The sequence below is a fragment of the Fundulus heteroclitus genome, chromosome 16 (assembly GCF_011125445.2).
Source record: "Fundulus heteroclitus isolate FHET01 chromosome 16, MU-UCD_Fhet_4.1, whole genome shotgun sequence".
In the NCBI taxonomy this organism is placed as follows: Eukaryota; Metazoa; Chordata; class Actinopteri; order Cyprinodontiformes; family Fundulidae; genus Fundulus; species Fundulus heteroclitus.
In genome coordinates, this window is record NC_046376.1 from 2,401,629 (window position 1) to 2,428,092 (window position 26,464).

At 44.0% G+C, this 26,464-nt stretch overlaps 2 protein-coding genes across 7 annotated transcripts; one reads left to right on the forward strand and one right to left on the reverse strand.

Moving 5' to 3' along the window:
* Positions 1-934: 934 nt before the first annotated feature.
* si:dkey-225f5.4 lies at positions 935-5,596 on the reverse strand. The gene is made up of 9 exons (XM_012856605.3): positions 5,553-5,596; positions 5,277-5,370; positions 4,560-4,683; positions 2,823-2,980; positions 2,571-2,713; positions 2,316-2,493; positions 2,050-2,189; positions 1,810-1,972; positions 935-1,168 (listed from the first exon to the last, which is right to left on the reverse strand). The coding sequence occupies exons 1-9, from the start codon at positions 5,567-5,569 to the stop codon at positions 1,103-1,105; spliced, it is 1,083 nt and encodes a 360-aa protein (XP_012712059.2). The 5' UTR covers positions 5,570-5,596; the 3' UTR covers positions 935-1,102.
* Positions 5,597-11,935: 6,339 nt separating this feature from the next.
* Positions 11,936-26,034, forward strand: wipf2b (WAS/WASL interacting protein family, member 2b). Of its 6 annotated transcripts, XR_004933033.1 has the most exons (10): positions 11,936-12,101; positions 14,652-14,746; positions 14,906-15,191; positions 18,980-19,009; positions 19,184-19,306; positions 20,655-21,314; positions 21,410-21,640; positions 21,774-21,875; positions 22,853-25,206; positions 25,238-26,034. XR_004933033.1 is itself a non-coding variant. In XM_036148664.1 (9 exons), the coding sequence occupies exons 2-9, from the start codon at positions 14,684-14,686 to the stop codon at positions 22,891-22,893; spliced, it is 1,536 nt and encodes a 511-aa protein (XP_036004557.1). In that variant the 5' UTR covers positions 11,936-12,129; positions 14,652-14,683; the 3' UTR covers positions 22,894-26,034. The 6 variants fall into 6 exon arrangements, 5 of the variants coding, with proteins under 5 accessions (XP_036004557.1, XP_036004556.1, XP_036004559.1 ...); XM_036148664.1 differs by having other exon boundaries at positions 11,936-12,129; positions 22,853-26,034; XM_036148663.1 differs by having other exon boundaries at positions 22,853-26,034.
* The last annotated feature ends 430 nt before the right edge of the window (positions 26,035-26,464 follow it).

Below are 26,464 nucleotides of genomic sequence, written 5' to 3' on the forward strand. Positions count from 1 at the left end.
TTTGCCAAATAATGACAAAACGACAAAATGTGAATTAATAATTAAAAATTAGGTTCTTAAAGCAAAATAGAATGTTTTATATTATATAAACGGATGACAGGTTCTCCAGTTTGCTGCCGATTTCTTATAAAAATAAGCCTGGATTTACTCGTTCGTGCAGTTGTTTTCAAATTGTCTTAACACATAATAAGCTGCATAAAAAGCATTTTTCTTAACCAGACAAAAAGCTCCTTTAAATAGGAGTGACACCTAGAGATCCTGAGAAGCGAGACGTTGCGCTGATAGCAGGGGCGGTTACAGACAGGGGCCAACAGGGGCCTGTGCCCCTGTACTAAAAACATAAAATTTCTTAGGATGATAAATGCTGACAAAGATACTGTGACTGACTGGTCATTTGGATCAGTTGTATTTTTTATGTTTATGGTTTTATCCAATAATAAAATCACAAAATAATTAAAAAAGGAAAAAAAAAATAACTATAAAAAATGAAGCTGTTCCACATTAAGCTCCCGCTGTATTGAGAAAATATCAGGGCTCTGCAACCTGCAGTTCCAGAGCCACAATTGGCTCTTTGGCTTACTTAATATATTAAACAATGAAATGTTGACCTGTTTAGGTTTTTCCCCCCAATCTTTTGTTCTGTGCCCCTGTGAAAAAACACTGCCCCCCCCCAAACGACTGATGGTGGAGTCGGTGAGGCAGGCTGGAACATGGCGAGTCTCAGCGAAGGCGTTAATGTCTGAACACGGAACCCAGCTGATCAGCACCGGCTGCTCTGCTGGGTTCCTGTTAAGTCTATATCAACTGTAACAGACTCCACTCTGGGATTTAAACGCATACATGCACCTCTTTTTCCCCACCGTCTTCCAAATATAATAATATATATATATATATATATATATATATATACCTAGGAAAGAATAAGTGGTCAGTGTTTGTTTATAGTCTATTTATTGTACAATATCACATAGAATCACACTAAAGAGATGAGAAACACACAGAAGTAGAACAAATGGTGAGACGCCAGCAGGTGACGGATGGACTGCTGCTCAGGTGAAGGAGGAAGAGGAGGACAGGAGGAAGAGGACAGCAGGAAGCGCCTTCAGATGAGAGGACTGTTGCAGAGGAAAACCAGCCAGTTGGTCAGAGAGAGCTCAGCTTGATGAGGCTGAAAGAGAAACAGGAAAACGGGTCAGTTTCTACCATTAATCAGGGGAGGAATGTTAGAAATCAGCTGAAAACCCATAATTATCCTGATTAGGGCTGGATAATTAAATAATATATCGATCGATAAACGTGTTGATCAATAGAAAAAAAGGTCAAAAAGTTCAATAGAGCAGTTTTCCTTTTACATTCTAGCCAATCATGTAGCTTATTACATAATTACATCTTCCGAACCAATCAGAGTTCAGAACATGTGTTTTTCTTTTTTAAGACTTAAAGTTGGTTAAATAAAGGGTTGTGTGTGAATTCAGTGTTCTTTATTTAAAAATAGGTCATTAAGCAACAGCAGAAAACAGCCAGAGCTGCACTTAATATATGATTTTATTTTTTGATAATTATCGATATCAATAGATATGATTTCTGTTTTATCTATATGCTTTTTTTCTATATCGTCCAGCTCTGATCTCGAACCGTCAGAGATTTAAAAACATTTTCTAGCAGCCGATGATCGGAGCTGATGGTGCAAAACCCAAAGGTTCTCCTCAGCGTTTGCTAAAGGAGGAGTAGGTTCTGGTTGGACCCCACGTGGAAGCTCCCATTGGCTCAGCGAGGAGCCAATCAGAAGCTGAGGACATAGACTCTTACCTTTAGTCCCGACGTGTCCACGGGTCGGCCGTCCCGCTGCACCGAGCGCAGCAGAGCTCTGCCGCCGCGCGGGTAGCCCTCCTCCACCTCCAGGTGACACACCAGCGACGCAGACTTCAGGTAGACCAGCCGGCGCTGCGCAGGGCACCAGTCGATGGCGAAGCTGCAGGACAGGAGGCGTGAAGAGAACCGTTCTGGATCAGACGGATCAGAAGCACCAGGTGTGTGACGCGGCCTCACCTGGATCTGAGGAACTGGATCTCACACAGCAGCTCAGCCTGACCCACGTAGCTCTGGATGACGTCCAGCAGGGCAGCGTTCAGCTGGCTCCACCTGCCAGAACTGCAGTCCTCCATCAGGCTCAGCGTCTCCTTCGCCACCTGTGGAGAACACAGAGGCCTCCTCTCAGGTAAACTGTCACCTGATCACACCAACAGGAAGTGACATCACCCCCACGCCGTTTAAACGTGAAGAAATCCTCCCTGACCTGCTGCAGAACCCGTTACCTGCAGGGTGAACTTGTCGTCAGAGCACCATGTGACCCTCAGCCTCAGCGGCTCGAGCTGATTGGACGAGGGACCAGAGGAGCAGCGCGGCCTGATCTCTACAGACAGCTCTGATTGGTCCAACGAGATAAGTCTGACCAGCACCACCGTCTGCAGGGCCACAATGTGTTCCTGGAGCCTGACAGGACACAAGGCAGAGTCACCGGCCAATCAGAGCGCCTGACCGTAGCGGTCATGTGACCCGTCTGCACTCACGTGTCTCGACGCCGCTGCCACGCTCTCCGCTGACCGAGCGCCGCCTCTGACTCCGCCCGCAACTGCTTCAGCTGGCGATCGCATGACCGCAAAGCATTCTGGACCTTCAGCAGCGACTCGGCGAGCTGCTCCTGCTGCCGCCGCTGGAGGAGGGAGGAGGGAGGAGGGAAGGAGGGGAGGAGAGGAGAGTGGTGAGGTGAGGAAACGAAGAAGCAGGAGATCAGGAGAGGAAAGAGGAGACACTGAGGTCACCTTGGTCTGCAGCTGCTGCAGCAGCTGAGTGAGTCTGTGTCTCCTGCTGTGGACCTGCTGCAGCCGGTCCTGCAGGGACCTCAGCAGGTTCTCCGTCTCCTCCGTTCCTGAGATGTTCTCCGTCTTCAGAGCCTTCCACCGGCTGCGAGCGCCGCCGTCTGACACACAGCGAGACGAGTAAGCACACCTGCTCTCTGCTCACCTGTTAACACCTCATCTCTGCTGAGACGAGCTCCGCCTCAGCCCACTGCTGACAGCCGGTCAGGGCAGTCGACTGGGTCAGAACCACGAGTTCTGGGTCAGAACCACGGGTTCTGGGCCTGACCTCAGGTTAGGGCTGGGCGATAAATCGATTTAATAGATTAATTCAAATTTACAATTCTTTAAGATTTCATTTTTGGAAAATCTGGATTTTATTTTGCCAATCCACTCATTGGGTTTCCATGAAGAGAACAGCATGTGATGCTGAATATATGTTTAGGCAAAATTATTGTCAAAATATTGTTAAGTGGAAACTTTTTTTTACCATAATACGAGGTACTTCATTTACTTATTTACTTTTTTTTTTAACTTAGTTTGAAGTTCACAAGTGCAGTGAAGCCTGTTCTTAGCTCAATGTGTAATACCACTAGCAGCAAATGTTTATAATGACACGGCTGCCATCTTGTTTCACAGCTTGTTTTTAGTTGCAGTTTGAATTCAGGTCAACTCCCTGAGGAAATACTTGACATAAAAGCAAGGTTTTAAAAATAATTTCTTTAATTTCTTTTTATGAAACAAAAAGGAGGAAAAAAACAATTAATCGGATTTGGTATGATAAAATCTGAGATTTATTTTTTAATCCATATCGCCCAGCCCAAAGTTTTAGGAAAAACGTTAAAGATTAACGTGCCTTTGGGTCCTGTGACGCATTTCCTGACTACTGCTACATGTTCTGCTGCTGCTAGCCAGGAAGATGATCACAGTCAACTGGATGAAGCCTGATCCAACACATACAGGTTGCTGGCTACAAAAGACACGTCTACGTAACAGAAAGATTAACGGCTCAAATACCGTATTTTTCAGACTATAAGGCGCACTTAAAATCCTTAAATCTTCTCTAAAATTGACGGTGCTCCTTATCTATGATCACCGCTTACTGATTGATTTTATGTCGCTCAATGCGCTCAGAAATCTGTTAAAATGGTTATTAGGAGCATTACGGTACACTGTGTCACTACCTGAGGACCCCTAAGCTGTCTACCAGACTGCCTGACTGTAATGTCTAAGGCAGCCTGGAGTACCTGCTACCAACAATAAACCTAGTAAGTTAATTCAATATTAAAGTTTATTTTGGCCTTATGTTAGAAACGGGGCAGTGTAGTCCAGCTACTCTGTCCTCCTGAGACAGAGCTGTGGACGTAGAGGAAGGATGTTACACACTTGGGGAGAATATTTAGTGCTCCTTATGGTCTGAAATATACGGTAAAAATTAAAGTTCAAAACTTTTAAAGACTGGTGTCCTATTACAGCATTTCTTAAACAGCGTACTGATGTCTGACATAACCCTGTGTGACAGTGTGATGAAAAACTTGGGTTTATTTAAAGATTCACTGTTCCAGTCTCAGGATAAAAACTCCCTGTCAAAGTAAAAATAAATGCTTGCAGCCAGACTTTGTCGCTCCTCCAAGGCTCCATTTTCCTGCTAACACCTGAGGAGGTCCATCAGAACAGGCTCAGACAGGTCAGCGTGTTTACCTGGCTGAGGGGGGCAGGGCCGCGTCAAGAGTTGCCGGGCAGATTCCAGGCCTTCCACTAAGGAGGTAATGGAGTCCAGAACAAACAGCTGACGCCACAGAACCTTCTGCACACGTCGACTCTCCTACACACAAACATTTGTATGTCCAGACACATTAGGATTGTTTTTTATATTTACACACATTCATTTTAGCATCTGTACTTTAACCCAAAGCATCAGCAGTATTTTCCTAAAGCTAACTAAGTCACACCACAGATCTAACAGCTAACCCTGAAGACAGGGGCCGAGGTTTAGGGCCAGCCAGAGGGCCCCATAAGTCCAATCTCAGATGATGATGTCATCAGCATCAAAGCCGGGTCAATGTTACTCTTAAATCAGATATTTAACTCTTTCTGTGTTTAGGATAGAAAGACGCTGCAACACACAACTGGAATGGCTGTTAGAAAGGAGTTTTTTACTGATCCATCTGATTGTTTTGGGCCTCCGGTTCTGAAGGTCCCGGTTCTGCCTGTTTAGATGAGTCCCTGCTCCTCCTCCCCAGCAGAACCCCCTGAAACATCCCTCCATGTAAGCCAGGTGTGCAGAAGTGAGGAGACACCGAAAACATGCCGGACAGCGGGTCCAGGGTAGCGGGGTTCGGGTCCGGAGGAGCGGGGTTCGAGTCCACTCGCTGCCCTCAACTGTTGTATGAATGACGGAACCAGAAAGCTACAGACCGTGAGGAACAGAACCCGCGCAGCTGCTTCTGCGCAGTCAGGTCCGGACTCCCCGCAGGGCTCCACCAGAACCGGGTCACAGCGCTGCAGAACCCTGGCCGACAAACATAGATTCAAGTTTCAGACGAAACCAAACTGTGGTTAATAAATGTGATGCTTTTATGGCTTCAGCTCATTTTATAAATTACATTTTTATGCCTTAAAGTCAAAACCGTGGAAAATTAAACATTTAAACAAAAAAATCAAATAGTTTTAAATCTTTGTGAGGAAACTTACCTTCGGAACTCCGCCATTTTTGTTTTCAAATCTCCGCGCTTCTTCTTCGTCTTCTTCTTTTTAATGGCAGGTGATAAGTAGCGCTTTAGTGCGCATTACCGCCACCTACCGGCACGGAGTGTGAATCGGGACGCTACTTCTACATTACGTTACAGTTTTTATTGGTTGCTTTGACCTGTTTGAAGAAACTGGCAACCTCTCAGTTTTCATCATCACCATCTCTGCAGAGCTAAAGACACCTCTTGCAAATGAGTTAACCCATTTTCATTGGTTTGACTCATTTTCCCCACCCTTTTGCAAAACAGTTAACGCAGATGTCCTTCATGCAGTCCAAACTCCATTGCTTTAGCTGTGGTAGCAAAACAGAAACTATATGTTTCAAGCTCTTAGAAACTTCTTGATCAGAATGAAATCACTGAAGCATCTGATTGACACTTCTTTACACAATTTTTCAATTTGCAGTCAGTTTTCAGGCTTTACGTAAAAGGTGCCATGTTGTGTGTTGTTCTTTGCAAGCATGGATGGTCTAGGGCAGATGAGAGTCACAGTAAGAGGTAGATGGGTCAGAGGAAGAAGATTATGAGGAAGAGGAGTCCATGTGTGAGGTGGCGGTGTAGCTGGAAGGGCTGAAGTTACAGATGAAATTTGGGCAACTATGATTGATCATGTGGTAAATCATGGCCTTTCACTTAGAGGGGCGGGACAAAGAGTCCAACCTGTTCTCAATAGAAACACGGTTGCATCCATGGTAAGAGTTTCTCGACGGGATAGCAGGTATTGCTGCTATACAGTATATACATCTCTATCTATTCGTCCGTCCGTCCGTCCGTCCGTCCGTCCGTTGTCTTCTTCCGCTTATCCGGGGTCGGGTCGCGGGGGCAGCAGCTTCAGTAGGGAGGCCCAGACGTCCCTCTCCCCAGCCACTTGGGCCAGCTCCTCAGGAGGAATCCCAAGGCGTTCCCAGGCCAGCCGGGAGACATAGTCCCTCCAGCGTGTCCTGGGTCTTCCCCTGGGCCTCCTCCCGGTGGGACGTGCCCGGAACACCTCTCCAGGGAGGCGTCCAGGAGGCATCCTGACCAGATGCCCTATCTATTCCTATAGAGGAATTCTTCAGTGCATGGAGATGGAAAGTATATGATCACTGCCCCTATGAGCAGATGTCCTTGCTCAATGCAATGACTGCTGCTGCACATGATATAGATGCAGAGGCATGTCAAGGATGGATCAGGCATGCAAGAAGATTTTTCCCTAGGTAGAAGGGAAAATATTGAATGTGACGTAGATGAGGCCATGTGACCTATTCATCAGGACAGAATGGACTAGAAGAAACAAACAGCCCTAGTATTTTCTGTTGGAATCTTTCATTTTTTGGAATATTTCATTTGTTTATCTGGAAAAAAAGAATGAAGAATCAATAAAATTTGCATCACAACATATTTGCATCTGGATCCATTTTTTGCAAAAAGGCAAATTTTACTACAACTGACACTGACATGTAAGCTGTGTACAGTCTTTGGCTACAATGACCAGCAATGCTGCACTGATTCACATTGAGTGTGGTGTTTTGCATTTTGTTGCCCCTTGTGTAACGAATGATTGGAAGGGCTTAAACATTTGTGTGCAGGTTGTGTTGTTTGAGGGCAAAATGTGCTTTTGGATCATATGTTAAATGTTTTGGCAGAGTTGGAGCCTTTTGCAAACAAAATGTTTAGTTTTGACCATTGGTGCCACTGTTTAGACCTCTGCGTTAACTGTTTTGAAAAATGTGGGTTTTGAGTTGACTGCTGTGTCAAAGCAACCAAGAAAAACTGTAATACGTTAATTCTACTTAGCAAACTAAGCCAAAAAACAAACAAACAAACAAACAAAAAACACTGTATTCTCTCCAATAGTTCTGTATTCTTAAAATACTTCAACAGAAAATAAAAAGGATTCAGAACTAGAAAGTGTGTCTAAAAGGCTTTCACTCAACTGAAAACTGTAAAATACTATATCTAATAATAATAATAATATTAATAAAACATGTTTAACTGTCTCTTCTTGAAAACAAGTCACATTTTCCTTTTTAAATTGTATTTGTATTGTATTGTAAAATGTGGTCTTGAGTGATAAATGCTGAGTTATGAATTATTCATGCTGATTGATGCTAAAATGTTTCCATTGATGTTTGTCCGGCCCATTTCTCGGAACTGTTTTCATTGTGATGTGCCTTTGGGGCACACCAACAGGGGGTGGGACTCGAACCCAGCGAGTGGACCTGAACCCTGCCCAGAGACTGGGCTGCACTATCGGTTGCCATGGAGACCATAGATGGACGGACTCTGGAAGCAGGAAGCTGACTGTTCTTGGAGAGGGACAGCCTGGGAGCTGTTTTTCCACTGGTCCAGGTCTGGTTGATCATCAGGGGGTCTGTTAAGATATCAACTGGGTCAAGTAGAATGAACTGCTTAACCCAGAACTGCCTGCCACACTTAGATAGCAGCGGACACAAGGAGATGACTCAAATCTACCAGATAGCGTCCCGGAGGTGACACAGTTTCTCTACTGATGACACAGTTTGGATGTGTACGGCCTTCTATGGGTGTGAAGCTAAACTCATTTATAATGTTCGTGTGATGAGCAATCGGGGCTTCTTGCCGATCAAGAGCCCATCAGCGCTGATGTGTCTGTAAATGTTTCTCTGTCTTTAGTAGATAAAATATAACTTGAAGTATACTTTTCTGTTTTCATGCGTAATATTTAAGTGGGGGTCGCCTGAAGGGTACAAACGAACTGGGTCCACCGAGGGTGTTTCACCGCCAACAGGGTACAGCAGCTCATAACAATTTAAAACTTGTAATCAAGTCCACTTTTTATCATTTGAGGTTAATGTTAAATCTTTTGTTTCACAACATTATTTTGAAATTTTAATCCTTGCTTTTATTACGACCCGTTTAGATTACCCTAATAGCATGTATGTTAGGTCTTTAATTAACCAACTGCAGCTGGTTCAAAACACATTATTTCTCCTTGGCTTTTGATTTGGTTTTTAGTTTTTATTATATATTTTTTAGTTTATTATTTTTTATATATTTTTATTGGTTTAATATTTCTGTATTTTATTTGTTTTTATTGTTGTACAACACTTTGGTCAGCGGTGTTGTTTTTAAAGTGCTTTATAAATAAAGCTGTGCTGTATTGTGTTATTAGAAGTCTTCAGAAGCTGTTGTTATTTAGTATTTCTGAAACGCTTTAACACCAGTTGTGTCGTATGTTCTGCTCGATGATCAGCCGTTCTGGTTGCTCCTGCTACATTTTGTTGTAGAATCAGGAAAACCGCCCCAGTTTGTCCTGTTTCTGGATCCTGTGAACCATCTGTCAGTTTAAAGGTTCTCTGCGAGGTCAACCAACCAAATGAAAGGTTTCACACTTGTTGGCCATTTGTGTGTAATGAGAGAGAATTCTCCTTTAAATCTACCTACGTCTAGGACAGGACTCTGCAGCCTGTGGCTCTGTGGACCTTCCACTGTGGCTCTTAATAACTTTGGCTACAAATTATATATTTAATATGGTATTTAAAGGTAACAATGATAATAAATGTAAATTTTAGCAGTTTTTTTTTGAATAATTTACAATAATTTTCACAACAGAATGATGCTAAAAGTGTAAGTAATATTTATTTTTAAATTAATATTTTTTCATTATGTTGGAAACTGTGATTTTTTTTACGTCATTATCCACAAATATCAACATCCCGTCTTTTTTTAAACCTCAAAATAACATAAAAGGACGTTTCTTTAACGATGACAACATATTTCCTATAGCAGATCTTTATCACAAATTAGAACTCGTCTTTTTTCAAAAGGCCAGACAACATTTACGGCTCTGAACCAGTTTAATTCAGGTGGACTGTAGGAAAAATGGCTCTTTAGACTGTAAAGGTTGCAGAACCCTGGTCTAGATAGAAGTCAGATGCTGCTTTACACCTGCGGCTTTAACCCAGCACTGAATACTGGACAGCATCTTGTCCCGCTGACAGGATGTCTTCTGTTTCCAGGTGAAAATCATCAGCCCCCTCCTCCTAGCAGGAGTGGTCGTATATCAGCTGAAAAATGTAATTTAATTGAATTTAAACTTAAAATTTCAGTCACTGTTCTGTATTTGTTATACAGAACAGTATAACAAATACAGAACAGAACTATTTCGTTTGCTTTAAGGGATGAATATAATTCATTATTTCTATAGGCTTTTATTTATTAATAAAGTTTAACAAGAACAGTTAAAATCCTAAACAAATGTGTTTTTAATCTAAACTCACAGGAATGCAGGCTTTTAGCACTTTTCCAGTTTTCTGGGAGTTTGTTCCAGATCAGTGGAGCATAGGAACTAAATGCTGCTTCTCCATGTCTGGTTCTGGTTCTGGTTCTGGTTCTGGTTCTGCAGAGCAGGCTGGAGCCAGAAGACCTGAGTGGTCTGGAGGATTGATGCCCTGATAACAAGTCTGTGATGGATTTAGGTGCTAATTCAGGGATTTATAGACTAACAGAAGGATTTTAAAGGCAACTGTTCTCACTTGGTTCTCTTCTTATCTCGCTGGTTGACCAAAACGAGAAACGAGAAACGAGAAACGACAGATTCGATGCAGCACTTTTTACTTTCTCTGAGGAAGTCTGACCTGCAGCATCCTCTCTACACACACACATATATTTATATATGCAAATAAACACATGCTGGTCCCAAATGTTACAGGGTTTTACGAGATGCATGTTAAATGTAATACCAAGCTCCGCTACAGAGTAATATAGTTAATATAATTGTAATGCTTAATATATAGAGTGATATAGCTTTAACGCTTATAATTACGAAATATAAAAAATCTTAACAGCATTTGTCCAACACCGGTAGAACTTCCTCTGTTACTATTGGTTTCTTTGAATATTACAAAGTCTGTGTCGCTCATGATGTTCCACAAGTATTGGTTCTCACTCCTTTTCTGTTTAATTTATAAATACTTAATCTTGGCTCCAACATAAGACACCATAACATGTCCAACCGTTCTTACCCTGATGATAAACAGATTTATGTACAACAAAAACTTGTAAATTATTTCCCTGATTGCTTCACTGTGGCTGATGCTGGTTGTTTAGATATTTTCTAAAGCAGAAAGACGACAAAACTTTGATTCTTCCAGTAGAACCTGATAACCTGAAAAAACGCATTTGTAATTTTTTCAATCCACTATTTGTTAATTCCTGGCAGAAGTGAAAAAAAAAGACCTGCGTGGTCTTTAGAAAAAAACATGAAAGATTATGGACTGCATCAGATCCTTCCAGATTCAACCTGATTTAGATAGACTGATTCACACATTTTGTTCTTATAGACTAGATTCCTGTAACGCAATCTTTATTGGAAAAATTGTCACTGAATTCACTTCAGCTGATAAAAAAACACTCCAGCCAAGCTTTTCACACCTTAAAATGTCTCCACTGGCCTCCAGTTAAACCATCAATTAATTTTAAAATATTTCAACAGATCTTTAAGGTCTTCAAGCAACCAGGATCCAGTCTAGATCAGTTGTTATTAAAGTTATTATGGTCTGTTCTCTGAAGTCTTCCTTTGAAAGTAAACTTAAAACGCTGTTTTCTCTTTATTCTATTTGGGTAAAAGTTCTCTGGATAGTTCATATTATGTCTTCTCAAATTAATCCAGATGTTAGCTACTAACAGATTTTGGGCTGTATGGTTGTGCAAGTCAGCGCCATTACTATGCAGCAAGCCTCAATCCTTCGAGAATCGAGAATCTTTATTGTCATTGCGCAGCCATAATTACATTTTTGGTGAAATGAAAAATGATAAAAGAAATAAAGTTAGAAACCTAATAAATCAGAAAAACAAAATATATAAATTTAAAATCTAAACTTAAAAAAAAACTAAAATAATGGGAGCAGAAAATAAATAAATATTCAAAAATGAAGTAGGCATTTACCCCTAAAAATAGTTAAATTGAACTTAAATACATCTTTGGCTGGAAAAAAAGCATTTAAATGTTTAATTAATGATCACTATGACTCAGCTGCAGTGGAAATGATATATCTAATCAAATCAAGAATCAACAAGAGCAGCTGCAGCGGAGAAGATTTGAATTAATAAAGTAAAAAAAAATCTGATCCAACAAAAATATTAATTAAAAATTATCTGGAACAAATGACTGCAGAAAAATAAATATTTGAAAAACTGCAAGAATTGAAAAACGTAGCTAATTAAAATAAATGCTATTTCAAGAAAAGAAGTTTTAAATGAAGTAATAATAATAATAATAATAATAATAATAATAATAATAATAATAATAATAATAATAATAATAATAATAATAATAAACCTCACCGGAAGCAGCTGCAGCGGTGCGGGTGCAGATCACGTGACCTCGCGCTGCCTCTGAAGCTAACGGTTGAGCGGAGCTTACGGTGTTCTGAGTAGCTTCCGGACCGGACCGGACCGACCTGATCAGTTTACCTACGCACCCACCGCTGGGAGGATGAGCTAATCTGTGGAGAGGCGTTCAGGCTCTCAGGTAGATCTGGTTAGCCTCACCTGTGCAGGTGTGTGATGGTGATGCTGCGGGTTAGCGGTTAGCATGCGCGTCTAACCGCGGAGCTGGCTGCCCACAGTGATGACCGCGGGTTCTGAAGCGAGTTGCGGGCGGTTCTGTTGGGTTTGGGTCCGGGCAGAATGCGTTTTGTGGTTATTGTGGAGTTTAAGGCGAAGTCGTCGTTGAGGTTTAGCTGCTAGCCTAGCTTCCTGCTGAGATCCAGGCCCATGCTAGCTAGGCTAACGCGGCTAACTGGACATGAAAGCAGCTGATCTCAGCTTCATCAGACAGCGGAACCAGAGAAAGATGGTTCTGGGTCTGACTGGTAGGACCGGCCCGTATCCAGGCCTACATGGTTCTGGTGTTGAAAGAGTTTTTATTTCCCTGGGTTTATAATCTTCATTCATAAAACGGACTTCATTAACACTGAGTGGATTTCGCAGAGCGCTGATTTATAGGACTCTGGTTCTGTATCAGGTCCTGCTTGGAGATGTGTTGGCTGGACCCAAACGACGTGAAACAGGTTCTTTTACCCACTGAACCGTTAAGAACCAGGACTCTGGACTCTGTTCATTGTGAGCCCAGTTCTGCCTGGACATAAATCAGATCAGCAGCTTTTCTTGCTTGTCTGGAGCGAGGATTCATCCTGCAGGTGGAACATGGCCCAGTTCTGCTGAGACCCTAACATCAGAGCTGTGGGCAGAGAACAGAAACCCCGTTTTAAGTCAGAAAATAGCATTTAATACAATAATGGATGCGATCGTGGATCCAAGCAGGAATCCGAACATCCATCGGTTTCTGAAAAGCAGAATCTTGAACAATGGAAAACTCAAAATTCTGGTCTTTTTTTAATTTTAAATCGATTTGTTGTGCATTCACACAGTTTAGTCCCTCAGGGATTACCTGGTTAGAAATCCATGCAACTAAATCCATGCACAGTGCTGTAGTCTGACCTTTTGACTTGAAAACCAGTCCATTAGCTGCTAAGGACTAAAAGCACACTTAACCCCTCACAGAGTGTTGTTGCTGGCAATTTTAAACTTTCTGTTTAAAAAAGGAAGATTATGTCTTGTGTGCTTGGTAAGTGTAATTATGTGCTCACCAAAAATGTTATGGTAGCACATAATGACAATAAAGCTTCTTGATTCTTGAACCTATCAATTAACCATTACTCAATGGATGAGATCAATCAACTTTAGATCAACTTATTAATCGATAACTTGCATCCCTAATAGGAAATAAAATACAACAATCTCAAAAAGGAAATAAAGAGCCAGGCATATCGCCACAGATCCCACCCGGCACCGCGCTCTTTGACCCACTTCCATCAATGATTCAGAAACGTTAAATAAAAAACGAATGGACTTAAAAACAGTTTTTCCCAAAAGTTGTGAAGGCTGAAGGCTAAAAGCTGGAAATCAACAAAAAAACTCGTTTTCTCTAGTATCAAGATTTTCATAACATGGACTAATTTGTTTACAATATACTGAATTTTAAAAGAGGCACATCATTATATTTTAACAGGTTATTGAGCTGCCTGCATTAAATACTGACTGAATAAACAAAAACTGGTTTTCTCACACATTATTAAAATTGGACATATTTATAATATATAACAAAACCAGGGACAGGTTACTGAACACAAAGAAGTTGAATAGAAGAAATTTTGTGAAACGCTAATAATCACCACAAAATTCCTCTGCATCATCTGTGCTTTTAGCCTCTTGTCTTTTTTCTATCATGTTGCCATTTTCCTATAATGCAAAAAATATATTGAAAATGCACAGTAACATAAAAGTAGCACCTTAGGCCCAGTTTTTCTGCAAATAAAGTTGATATTATGGTGAGTTACACTTTAAACTCATCATTCTGCATTACTTTTTCTCTTTCTGGACATTTCTGGGTTGTTTTAATGCGTTGTGGGAAAACTGACATCTAGTGGCAGGATGCTGTTACTACACTTTTTTTTTACAAAAAAAAAATCAATATTCGCTACAGGAGGCTCAGTTTTAGACACTTTGTACCGTACCAATTTTATTTATAAAGCACTTTAAACATCCATAGGACCAAAGTGCTATACACAATCATAAAATACAAACGATCAATCATAAAACAATAAGCAAAATGGTATATAAAATTAAAACTTAAAGAAAGTAAAAATTCAGTAAAACAAAGTCAACATCTCAGATTTTGTTTAAAGCCAAGGAAAAGTCCGATCATCCAATCGCGAATACATTTTACAATTTAAAATAAAATACAGTGTAAAGGATATATGTCTAATTTGACATGATATGCCTTTTTATGGCTCTTGAGGGCCGGATAAATTGCCTTGATGGGCCGTATTCGGCCCACGGGCCTTGAGTTTGACACGTTGCTCTAAGTGGTCGTTATCAGTTAATCGGATGGAACAAAGTTTAATTTCTATTAACCATTAATAAACAATAAATCATAAGTGGATTGTTTGTTTGCATCCCTGTTTGCTATAGTTGTTTTTGTTAAATTGTGGGTTGGGTTTGTCTGCTGGTGTTTCAGGCTCCAGGTGTTCAGGTGTGCTCAGCAGCAGGATGCCCTTCCCTCCCCCTCCTCCTCCACCAGGGGGCCCCCCGCCTCCTCCCACCTTCAGTCAGGTGAGCTTGTCATCTTCTTCTTCTGCTCTTCCTGTTTGCTCTCCTGTCTCCACTACGCTGACGGCTCTGGGTCCGGGCTCCTAAGGCGTTCAGGTGTCTTACAACCAGACGCAGTGTTTAAAGTTCACCAAACGGCCCCTGTGTCTCCTCTTCCCTCAGGCCAACACCTCCCCTCCCAAGCTGAACAGGGAGGAGGTCAAAGGTCGTGGCGCCCTGCTGTCGGACATCTGTAAAGGCACCAAACTGAAGAAGGTGGCGGTGGTGAATGACCGCAGCGCTCCTGTGCTCGACAGTAAGACTCAAACACCAAAGAGCCAAACACCTCCCACAGACCACCCATACATTCGCTTATACCAGTACCTAAACCAGCCCAGGCAGCAGGGGGCGCTGTCTGAGGAGGCCAGGAAGACGGCTGCAGAACCCAGCGGCTCTCCGTCCCTCCACAGTAAGACCTCTGTGTTCTGACATGGTTTAGGCCGGCTGCAGGAGGCTGTGTGCGGGTTCAATCAGCCGCTGGGGGGGTCAGCTGACCTCATGTCACATGACCCAAGGTCACATGACCTCATGTCGGGGGGGAGAAGCAGCAAAAAAGTGAAGCACAAACTAAACTTTTCTCCCCAATAACCTCCAGCAGCCAATCAAAGCGCAGCGTGAGGCCGTAGCAGCGCATCGACGCCTCGACCGTGTGATCAGAACCAGAACACGACCCGGTCTGTCAAACCCACTGGTTACCTGGGGCCTCCTGTACCGGCGCCGGGCTGCCGCTGAAACGGGTCCGAGGCGCTGAGCGAACGCATCCGCCGCGCTCAGAGCGCCACTTAGACGCTAAAAGGCCAGATTTAAAGAACAGATTCACACTTTCAGCTGCAAATCAAGCGCTGCGGTTTTAAAGAAAGGCAGAAGGGCATCAGGGAGCGGCGCAGGACGTGTTTACTCCCTGCTGCCCACAGGTTCTGGAACCCGTTTAACCAGAACGTAAACAGGAAGTGACTTTAAGCACTGACCAGTAATAATGCAGAGGGTCAGGTTCCTTCATCTGGACTGCAGATCAATCCCTCACCACAAGCTTTGGTCAGTCAGTCTGGGATCATGTGTAGTTTCCTGTGAACATCTTCACCCTGTGACGGTGGTTTTAGCCGTTTTTATCACCTATTCTGTTGCATCAGAGGATCGCTGCAGCTTTAGTGTCGGCTTCTGGGCTCGTTTACAGACAGATTCCTCCCAAAGAGCTGAAAGGGCGCCGGGTTGACCATCAGCGGCGTGGTAATCAGCAGCTGTTTGGGTCCAGATGCTCCAGCTGGACCGCCCTCAGAAACCTGAAGCCCCCATCATGAGCCAGAAAGCCGCGTCACACTGCCACACCTGCAATAATAATAGTGATGATAAATAAAATGTTATTAGCAGCATTTTATTCCCCGGTTTCGCTTGCTTTGTGGTGTCATTAACGCATCGTCTGCTCAGTAACTGCTGCACATCAGTAACACTTCCCCAGAACAGCCTCTAGGTGTCGCCGGTGAGCTAGCGCCTGCAGAATCAGGTCCAGTCCCAAACACTGAGCTATATAATTACAGTGTACCGTAATGCTCCTAATATCCACTGAGCGGAGCCACTGATCTCTATTTATTCACTGGAGTGCTGATTTTCCCTAAAAACTGAAGTAACTGGCGGCCATCTTGCTACTCCCTACTCTCACAGAATCCCACAGGATTTGGTTGCAACAACAAGCAGTTTTCTGGCTGAGTGAAAACGTTTCACAGGTAATTCTACAGTCAGTGGATGTACTAACACTATCAACTACTAGGAAATTAGGTGCTGAAATATTTTACATGTTATTCATATTAAATATATATATGTATATATAAGTATGTGTATATGTAAATATATGTTTTTGTATATTGTTATTTAAATATTTATAAATATTATTTATATATATATTTTTAAATAAATAAAATGCTAAATATTTCAGCACATGACTTTCTCAGTACTTGATATTTTTAGAACATAACATAAAAGTATATGGCATTTAACATTTTAAAAGTTTTAAGCCCCCCCTGAACATGAGAAAATCCTCGTTATTCGATGCTGTAGCGCACATATTCCCTGGTTACTGGGGGGAAATAGGGAGTACCAATATGGCGGCTGGTGGCTTCACAGCGACTCGTTCTAACAGACGGCTATTAGCACTCCAGTGTATAATGTAGCTCAGTGGACCCAAAGCTGCTGAGGTTCTGGCCGTGGAAAAGGACCAGCATGCATGTCTCTGCGCACGCAGCACCTGTACACGAGGCCCCCAGTTCCTGTGGGGGGGGGGGGGGTCACAGCGGGTCCAGGCAGCGGTAGCTTCAGCTCAGGATGTGGCTGTCCCATGTCCTCCTGTTCTTTCTGTTTCCTCATCTGATCCATTCCTCTTTGTGTCTCTTCCTGCTCTCCCTGTCTCGTCTGAGCGTGCTCAGCATTCACACAGGTGTGTGCGTGAGTGTCAAGCAGGTGGACAGGTGACGCAGCGGCTGCTTGAAAAGACGGCGCAGCTTCCTGCAGCGGCTGTTAGTTTTGAACGTCTGCTTCAGTGTCGCGTCACTTCAGCTCCTCAACGGCTCAGAAAAACCTGGCAGCGTCTTCCACGTGTTGGTCAGGTTAATCCAGTGGCTCTCAAATGTTTTCTGTCGCGTCCCCCCCTTAGAAGAAGGAAAATGCTTCAGACCCCCCCCCCCTTTCCATCCCAACAAAATGGGTCAAAATGTAACTTTTATTTAGATGTCAATCTGAAGATTATCCAGAATCCCTTTTAAAATGTTATATAGTAGGGCTGAACGATTTTGGAAAATAATCTAAATGCGATTTTTTTTTTTTCCCCGGTTTAATTTATCACGTGTTTTAAAATATATACAAACAACAAATCATTTTGTTTCCTCTCCGTGCAGATTAGTTGCTAAAAGACCCGCAGCATCTAAACTTAGAGCAGAAATTATTGCGTTCTGCCTACGAAATATTTCAACCAAAATTCCAATTTTGACTTTTATCCGCATTAACCAAAAGCAACAAAAATGGCCTCTAAATAAAGAAGTTTGTAAACAAGGACTATTTTAAATATGAACTTTTAGTGTTTCTATTGATCAGAATATTATTCAAGAGAACAGCTTTTAATTTAATTGGACATCAATCCTTGTTGAACATAAAGTGCAACCAACAAGCAAGTCTATGTATTAAACTGATTGACCTGTACTTAATGCTATGTATGATTATATAAACTCTAAAACAAGTAATAAAATTAGATTATCTCACTGCTGCAACTGTCTTCCCTTCCATGTGGAGGCAAACCCACTTTAAACATTTTACCAACACCTAAAGGACGTGTCTAATTCCCTAATTGTTACATAGCCAAAAATTGCAGACTCTGCGATTTGGAAATTGCGTTTTTTAAATCACGATTATATTGAAAATGCGATTAATTGTTCAGCCCTAATATATAGATATAGATCTATCTATCTATCTATCTATCTATCTATCTATCTATCTATCTATCTATCTATCTATCTATCTATCTAGAGGTAGAGATACATAGATAGATATCTCGTTTCTAACTAGAATGTTTCAACATTGTCATACTTTTTAAACAATATAATATTAACAACAATATAAACGACTTTTAGCCCGACTCCTACCTGCAGTCAGCATTTAACTATGAACCTCGTATGGCAAAAATAACATCAAGGCATTAATATTAAAGATAAACTTTAGTTACATTAAGTTTTTTAGGAGTTTATTAACAGTATTGATCAGACTACTGGCTGCAGGTAGAGGCCAAACAGCAGGGGGCGCTGTTGCCACCATTTGAGAATCACTGTGTTATCAGGCCCTTCCTCACCTGCTGTGGAGGACACCTGGTGGACGGCAGCCTCTTCAGGTTTTTACTGCCTGTGAAAAACATATTTTTCTGTTTCCTTCTTAGGAATCTAAAAACCTCCATGTCTGTTAATCTGGATTTCTGCACGTTTATCTGGTTTTAACACACGACGCACTCAGACTGGTTTAATCTGTAGCCCTGACCTCAGCCACGCCTGGTGGGCGGGGCCTGGTGGGAGGGGGGGGGTAGAAGTGTTTTGTCCTGAGGTCAGAACACTAAAAGTGCCTCCATATGAAAGATAAAGTGATTATTACTCATTGATTACCTGCTCTCCTGATCACCTGTGATGTCATTGATTATTAACATGTTTCTGACTGTTTGTTGTGCTGGCGATGATGTCATCGGAGCTGCGTGGGAGCGTAAACACTTTAATTTACCGTCTCAGCCCACTTCATCCCACCTCATCCCACCTGAGCGTCTGACCCAGTCACCTGTCCTCACGCCCATCCCACCTCACACTAACTCATCGTAGCACAGCGCTGACACCACACCCCCCGCCACCCACTCACCTGTCCAATGGTTGTGGTCCCCAGAGCCCAAAGGAGGCGGAGCCGCCGCAAGACCCAATGGCAGCGCAGCAGGAAGTCCGTCAAGTTCTGCCCCTCCAATCGGAGGCCTGTTCCCGGGCGGAGTTCCCAAACTGAAGCCAGTCGGAGGTCAGGAGCGTCTACCTGTCGTGTTTGTCTACTGCTGAAGTATTCAGGCTGAAAACTCTGTTTTATTTGGGTTTTATGTGCCAGACTGACAGCTGATCGACCTGAGGGGAACCTGATTGGTGATGATATTAAGGGTCTGCTCCCGGTTTAAGATTTGGCAGCAAAGGAGAAACAATTATCACAGGCAAACATTTAAAATATGCATATTTATTTCATTTGGAATTCCAGAGACAAAGATAACTTAAATGCTTAATTAAGTACGTTACGATGTCCTTCTCTCAAGGCATTGCAGCTTCTTTGTCTGATCAAAGGTTCGCAAAGACCTTTTATCACACTAACTAACCCCCTGCTGTGTCTCCAGGTTCTATCTGTTCTCAAAACATTGAGGCTGTTTTCTCAAGGTCTTCATTCAGTAAAGCTGATTTAGTACCCAACATGTGCTATCAAAAACCATAAAATAGCTTTCAAACATCCTGTGAGCTGTGTGTTTTCTTTGCCCTTAAAGGGGAGACACAGTTTAGAGGCCAGGAGTACCTTTTGTTATTCTCCATACAATTGCCTGATTAATAAAACAACTAACGATATTTTCCACAACGCGGCTGAAAGGCGTGGCGTGGATTTTTGTTCACCTCTGCAGACTAAATGCACCTCTGGCTGCAGGACTTCAGGGTTTATCTCCTGCAGGCTGAAGGTTCCTTCTCTATAAAACATCTCCAGCTCAGACTGGATGGAGAACGTCAGGTTTTATGTCTGCTCAGACGAATTCACGTCTGGACTTTGACTAGGCCATTACATTTTCAAATAAGTTTATATATAGCGGCAATTCATGAAACACGTCATCTCAAGGCTCTTTACCAAGTCAAATTCCATCAGATCCTCCAGGTTGGTGAGAAAGTTTCCTCTCTAAGGAAACCCAGCAGGTTGCATCAAGTCTCTCCAAGCAGCATTCACTCCTCCTGAAAGAGCGTAGAGCCACAGTGGACAGTCGTCTGCATTGTTGATGGCTTTGCAGCAATCCCTCATACTGAGCATGCATGAAGCGACAGTGGAGAGGAAAACTCCCCTTTAACAGGGAGGAGAACCTCCAGCAGAACCATTCTAACCCATGAATCAGCTTTGATCTAAACCTTGAGGTCTGGTGTCTAGTGTTGTGGCTGGTTCTCTTGCTGGAAGGAGAACCTCCACCCAGTCTCAGGTCCCCCAGCATGATGCTGCCACCACCTGGTTCCACTGTGTCCAGGGTGAGGAGCTAATTGCGTCTGGGAGATAAAACCCAACGAGCCGCGGCCTTTGAGCAAACATGAGGAAGTCTCTGCTAACCCGTCTTTGTGTCACTGTGTGCTAACAGACTCCTCCTCCTCCTCGGGACGCTCTCCTTCCTCCCGACACGCAGCGCCCCGCCCGCCAAGCCATCGCCACGACGACGCAGAGAGCCCCTCCCCTCAGCCGTCGCCCGTGGAGACGTCTCGATCTCAGCGGCCTTCGCTCCCCAACCTCTCCTCCTCCCCCTCCCCCTCCTGCCCCTCCTCTGCAGCGTCCTCCCCCTCCACCGGCATGAAGCACTCCTCCTCCGCCCCTCCTCCCCCCCCTCCCCTCTATCGCCGTGGTACCGCCCCCTCCCCACCCTCCTCCTCCTCCTATAACAGGGAGAAGCCCCTCCCACCAACGCCCAACAACACCCCGCCTCTCCCCTCAAAGCCTCCCCCCTCTCCCAGCAACAGCCGACGGCCCCCCACCTCCGGGGGAAACCCCGCCTCCTCCGGCTCCTCCCTGGCCCCGCCCCCTCCGCCGTACCGCATGAACGGCCCAACAGGGGGCGCCGAGACGGCACCCGAGCTGCCGCAGCGCCACAACTCGCTGAGCAACAAGAGGCCCGCCCCCTCACCTGGAGGCCACACCCCCACCAGAGGCCCCGCCCCGCCGCCTCCCCCGGCGTCTCCCACGCCGTCCCAGCAAGGAGCCGGCAGGCCGCCTCCCGCCGTCAGAGAGCCACAGACCAGAGGAGCAGGTGAGTGACATCGTCCTCCTTCACTTCCTGGTCTCGGCCAATCACGGTTCTCCTCAAACAGGAAGTGACTGACCAGGTGCGCTCTCTCTCCTCAGCTCCTCCGGTTCCCGCTCCGTTATCGGCATCAACGAGGCCCGGCGCCAGAGAAGCTCCGCCTCCTCCTCCGTACAGGACGCACGGTAGCCCCTCCCTCTCCTCGGACCCCCCCTCCAGAGGGAAACCTCCTCCCCCGCCCTCCCGCACCCCGGCCGCTCCCCCTCCGCCTCCCCCTCCTCTCCGTAACGGACACTCCTCCTCCTCCTCCTCCATCCCGCGGTCGTTTGCTGGTGAGTCTGTGAGTCTCGGTAATGAACCGGGTCGGGCTGTCGGCGGCGCCACTCCTCTTCTCCTCCTTCATCCCTCCTTCTGCTCAGAGCGTTGGAGCCTCAGATTAACCGTCATCCGTCTCTCCCTCCGCAGACGACTTTGAGTCCAAGTACTCCTTCCACCCCCTGGACGACTTCCCTCCTCCAGACGAGTACCGACACTTCACCAAGATCTACCCGAGCAAAGCCAGCAGAGGTAGGACGCTCCTTCTCCTCCTCTTCCTCCTCCTCCTCCTCCTCCTCCTCCTCCTCCTCCTCCTCCTCCTCCTCCTACTAGAACAGGGGTGTCAAACATACGCCGGATCCGGCCCGCGGAACAATTTAGTTCGGCACCGGGGCTAAATGCATTATCATTATAAAAATAATAAATAAGAATTGTTGTCTTAATGCCAAAAAGAGCTCATTGCTTTTGCCATAGTGCTCTGCTTGATTTATGAATGTGAATAGTTTTATTATGATTCATGCGGGGAATATCTTAAATGATATGGACACTACAATGAGAAAGTAGGAGAGGAAAGGAAGAACAAGAAGAAAAAAAACAAAAGGTGAAAGAAAGAGGAGATAAAAGGAAGAGAATGATAAAACAATTATTGAAAAAAACATGTACTTCGTTTAATTGAAAATCTGCAGTTCCTATATTGTCCACGAGGGGCGCTGTGTTTTAATCAGCTGATTAAGCTTCAGGTGTGGAAAAATTTAAATCATTTCTTAATTTTTATTTGTTTGATGTATTTTGTCATGCAGGACAGTGTTTTTAAGTTCCAAAAAATGTGAATAAATGTTTTTCAACCTTGTATAATCACTGTGATCAGTTCTTATGCATAATGCACAAGTAAATGTTTAACTGAGTAAAAGTATTGTTGAAATTGCACATACTTTTCTTAAAAACGCTGAGGTTATTCATAATATATTGTGTAAAAGTTAAATTAATTTAATATAAAAATAAATAACAAGTCCACATTTATTAGTTCTATTTAATCTTGCAATGAGTTTACTCGTGTGGCCCTCTTGAGATCAGATTAAGCTGAATGCGGCCCCTAAACCAAAATGAGTTTGACACCCCTGGTCTAGAAGGTTCCATCCAGTCATGGTTAATGTCTGATGCATAATGTCTGGAGCTTCAGCAGCCCAGCTTCTCCGTCTCCTGATTGGCTGTTTCTCTTTCTGTTTCAGTGATGAGGGGCGCTCCTCCTCTTCCTCCTGTCGGCAGGTGAACCTCCAGCTCCTCCCCGCTCACACCTGCTTCTTCATCCTGTTTGTCCATCTCCACCTCATCTCCACCCGCAGCTGATTGGCTGAGATGTCCGACTGAACGACCAATCAGAGAGGCCTTGTGGAAGGTTTGGATCAAAGGAGCGCAGCGTCTTCCTCCATGTTCTGGGTTTATGTTTGCACCGGCACTTTTAGTTTTTATCGGCACGGAGTCGGCGCCAGCGGCCTTCCTGGTGGTTCTGTTAACCAGAACGGGTCGCTGCCACGATCCATGTGGGTTCTGGAGGCTTCAGACGGAGGACGAAGATGAAATGAAGCTTTTCTGTTGATCAATTAACGTTTTTAATGACAGGAAACTAAACGATTAACTCTGGAACTCTGATCCTTTAATCACTCACTGACAGAACCACTAATCCACAGGACCCGGACCTGAGAACAGGCCGGGTTCTGGATCTGCTGGGTCCACAAACTGAACTGAGATCAGTTTCTTGGATTAAAAACCTGTAAATATTCACCTGCATCATCATCATCATCAGCTGACCCACTGGTCCAGATGGGCCGGTTCTGGAGCCGGTCAGCTCTTTATGTGCCAACATGGACCGGTGAGACCCGTAGAACCTCAGCGGAGGTCATGTGGTCGAAGTATGAAGGAGCACCGACGGACCGTTTCATATCTGTAAATATTTTCCCATGATTCACAGCAGCTGGTCAGGGGCGCCGTTTGGTTCTGATTGGGTTAACCAGGCGGTCCGAAGCGTTAACGGCGTTAATCTGGGTCTGAGAAGATGAAGCTGGTTGCTTCGCTGTGAAAAGTTATATCAGAGTAAATTATGACCCGTGAGCATCAGAACCGTCCAGAACCGTGACCCGGGTCCGTCTTTAGGGATCTACAGTGTCTTCTGTTAGAGATCCAACTAGTTGAACCGAACCCTCAGGTCCAGGTTCTCCAGAACCACCCAGAGCTGAAATCCCATGGGATGGAATGAGAGTGGGCGTGTCTGTCTGCTCTCTGGGCTCTGATTGGTCAGAAAACAGGAAGTCCTCCAGCAGTGGGAGACAGAAACGCCTACGATCGGATGGAGAAACTGTTTAAACCCAGAAGGTTCTGAATATTTTACCGGGTCAGAACCTTCCTTTCTCTAAGCTGAAAGTTCTGGAGGGGAATCTGAAAAACTAAATTCTCCAACTTAAAGATACATAGTCGCATTATATGCCTGAACTAAAAAGACCAGAAACTGTTTGATCACGATAGACTGAGGGGATATAGACCAGGCCTCCATCCTGACAGTCTGATGGTCCTTTTTGAGCCTAAACAGAACCAGCACTGGGCGCGATGACCAGATATAAACAGATGTGGCGCCATCTACAGGCAGTACCCCAGAACTACCATAATACCCGTTTGCTTAATTAATAAATCAGTATTAAATAATGTCAGACTAAGCCTGACCCTCTGCTACGCCTCGCAGTAAAGCAGCAGCTCAGCGTGATGAAGACCGTTATTAATAAATAAACCGATCTGGGCCTCATACTAGAACATCACAGAGAAAGAAAATTCCCGTTAATAAACAGAAACAGGGAAACAGCATCAAGGTAAAAACCAATCAATCTACTTATAACGATGTTTTTACATTGCTGTCACTATTATCACATCCATACAGACTTTTACTCACATGAGTTTTAGCTTCTGTGGTCACACCAGCGTCAGACTGGATTCCCAGAGACATTTCAGGCTTTTCCCTCCTGGAATCACATATTTATGTTTCTTTTCACTGGATCTTGGCCTTTTTTCATTGTATCGCTGGGAGATGCTAATAGCCGTTTTATCCCCTGCTGCACATGCTCAGTACGTACATCGGCTGTTATAAACACTAAAGGCTTTATTTACTGACAAATCGAGCAAAATAAAAGCATAAAATACCAAAATAACAACTAATACACCAGCAGGATGTGATAATCTTTCATAAAAACTGCAACCAGAGTGATCTGCTGACGTATAAATTAGAAAAAAGTCAACGTGGCTATGCACCTTTAAGCTATTACTGGGTCAGGTTCCGTCTAACTTGCTGTGACCCGATGGCGGTTCTGATGGAAAAGAAGGCTGAGCTACGGAGGTCCAAACAGGACTGGGTTTAATTCCTTCTTCTCAGGAGAATCTGATTTATTTGGCAGATTTTATAAAACGTTCCGGTCCACTTTGTCCTGTTCTGGTGTTTTGACCCGGTTGGAGGAGAGTTGAGCTGAAAAAATCGGTTCTGCTTCTGCACTGCTGCAACTTTTTCTCTCATGATGAAGAACAAAGTGGGTCAAACCAAAAGGTTCTGAAGTTCTCCTGATCGGCAGGAAAAGGTTCTGAAGTTTAATTTGTGCTGAAATGGTTAAAATGGTCAGAAACATTTGAGTCATTAAAATCCGGTCGTTACAGAAATGAGACGAAATGTTCTGAGTAAAATGTGAAAGTGTCACAGAACGGTTCGGACCTCGGTCCAGTTCTCTGTAAGCCGAGCCAAGAAGAACCTTTTCTCTATTTTACTAATAAAGATGTTAGAATATTCAAAGCTTTCTGGTTCCAGCAGGAATAAAAGTAAAACGTGACGTTTGGTTTTCTCTGATTTATGCATCAACACTGTGGCGTTTTCCTTCTATTAGTGGTTCTGGTTCTGGTTCTGTATATACGTGTAATGATTGTATCCTGAACTCCAGGCCTGTTCCAACATGTTCTCCCTGATATATTTCTGCAGCTGTTCTCTGCATGCAGGACGTTCTGCTGTCCGGTTCCGCTGCGGCTTTAGTCTTGTGAGCAGGCGGACCGGAACCGAGCTGGACTCTGGTCTCTGCTGTGGAGGCCCGCCGCGCTGCCCGTGGCGCCGGGCGGTCCCGGGTCAACTGGTCTGAATAAACGGCTCACCGACCCGTCTGGGTTCTGCCTGCAGAACCTCTCGGCTGCTTGCTTCCCTTCTCGTTCTCAGCTTCCAGACTAAAGCGTTCATATTCTGATTAATCCTGAGAGTTGAAGTCTTCAGATTAATTTCTCTGCACACAGATTTATTAACCTTACTGTTATTTACTTTGCACATGTGATTTAAATTTAACAATAATTACAAACACAGTTTTTTTATTCAATAAAGCTCCGCCTCATCAGTAAATGGTCTGTTTTATTCCCTCCTGAGTTTGTTTTTATTCTGCTTTAGTCTCATAATAAAAGATCAGAATGGATGTTATTAATATTAGCATTTTGTGACATTTTGTTATATCACTAAACTATAACCTCCCTGATTTAAGATCAAATGAGACGTTTTCACGCTGTGACCCGTTCCAGGCCCACGGGTTTCTGCTCGGGTTAAAGTTAAATGTGGATCTGGGTTCTTCACAGAACAACCAGCATCATGGAAACAATGGAAGCCAGAAGAGAAAGTTCTGCTCTGATCAATGCTCTCCTGGTCCAGCCTGTCAGTCCAGGTGGACGTCCATGTCCTGGTAGGTCTGCAGGTGCTCCATCCTCTCTCCAGGTCCACATGATGATCAGAACTCTGGGAGGTTCTGTAGAACCTGACCCTGCTGTAAAATGGAGAAGCA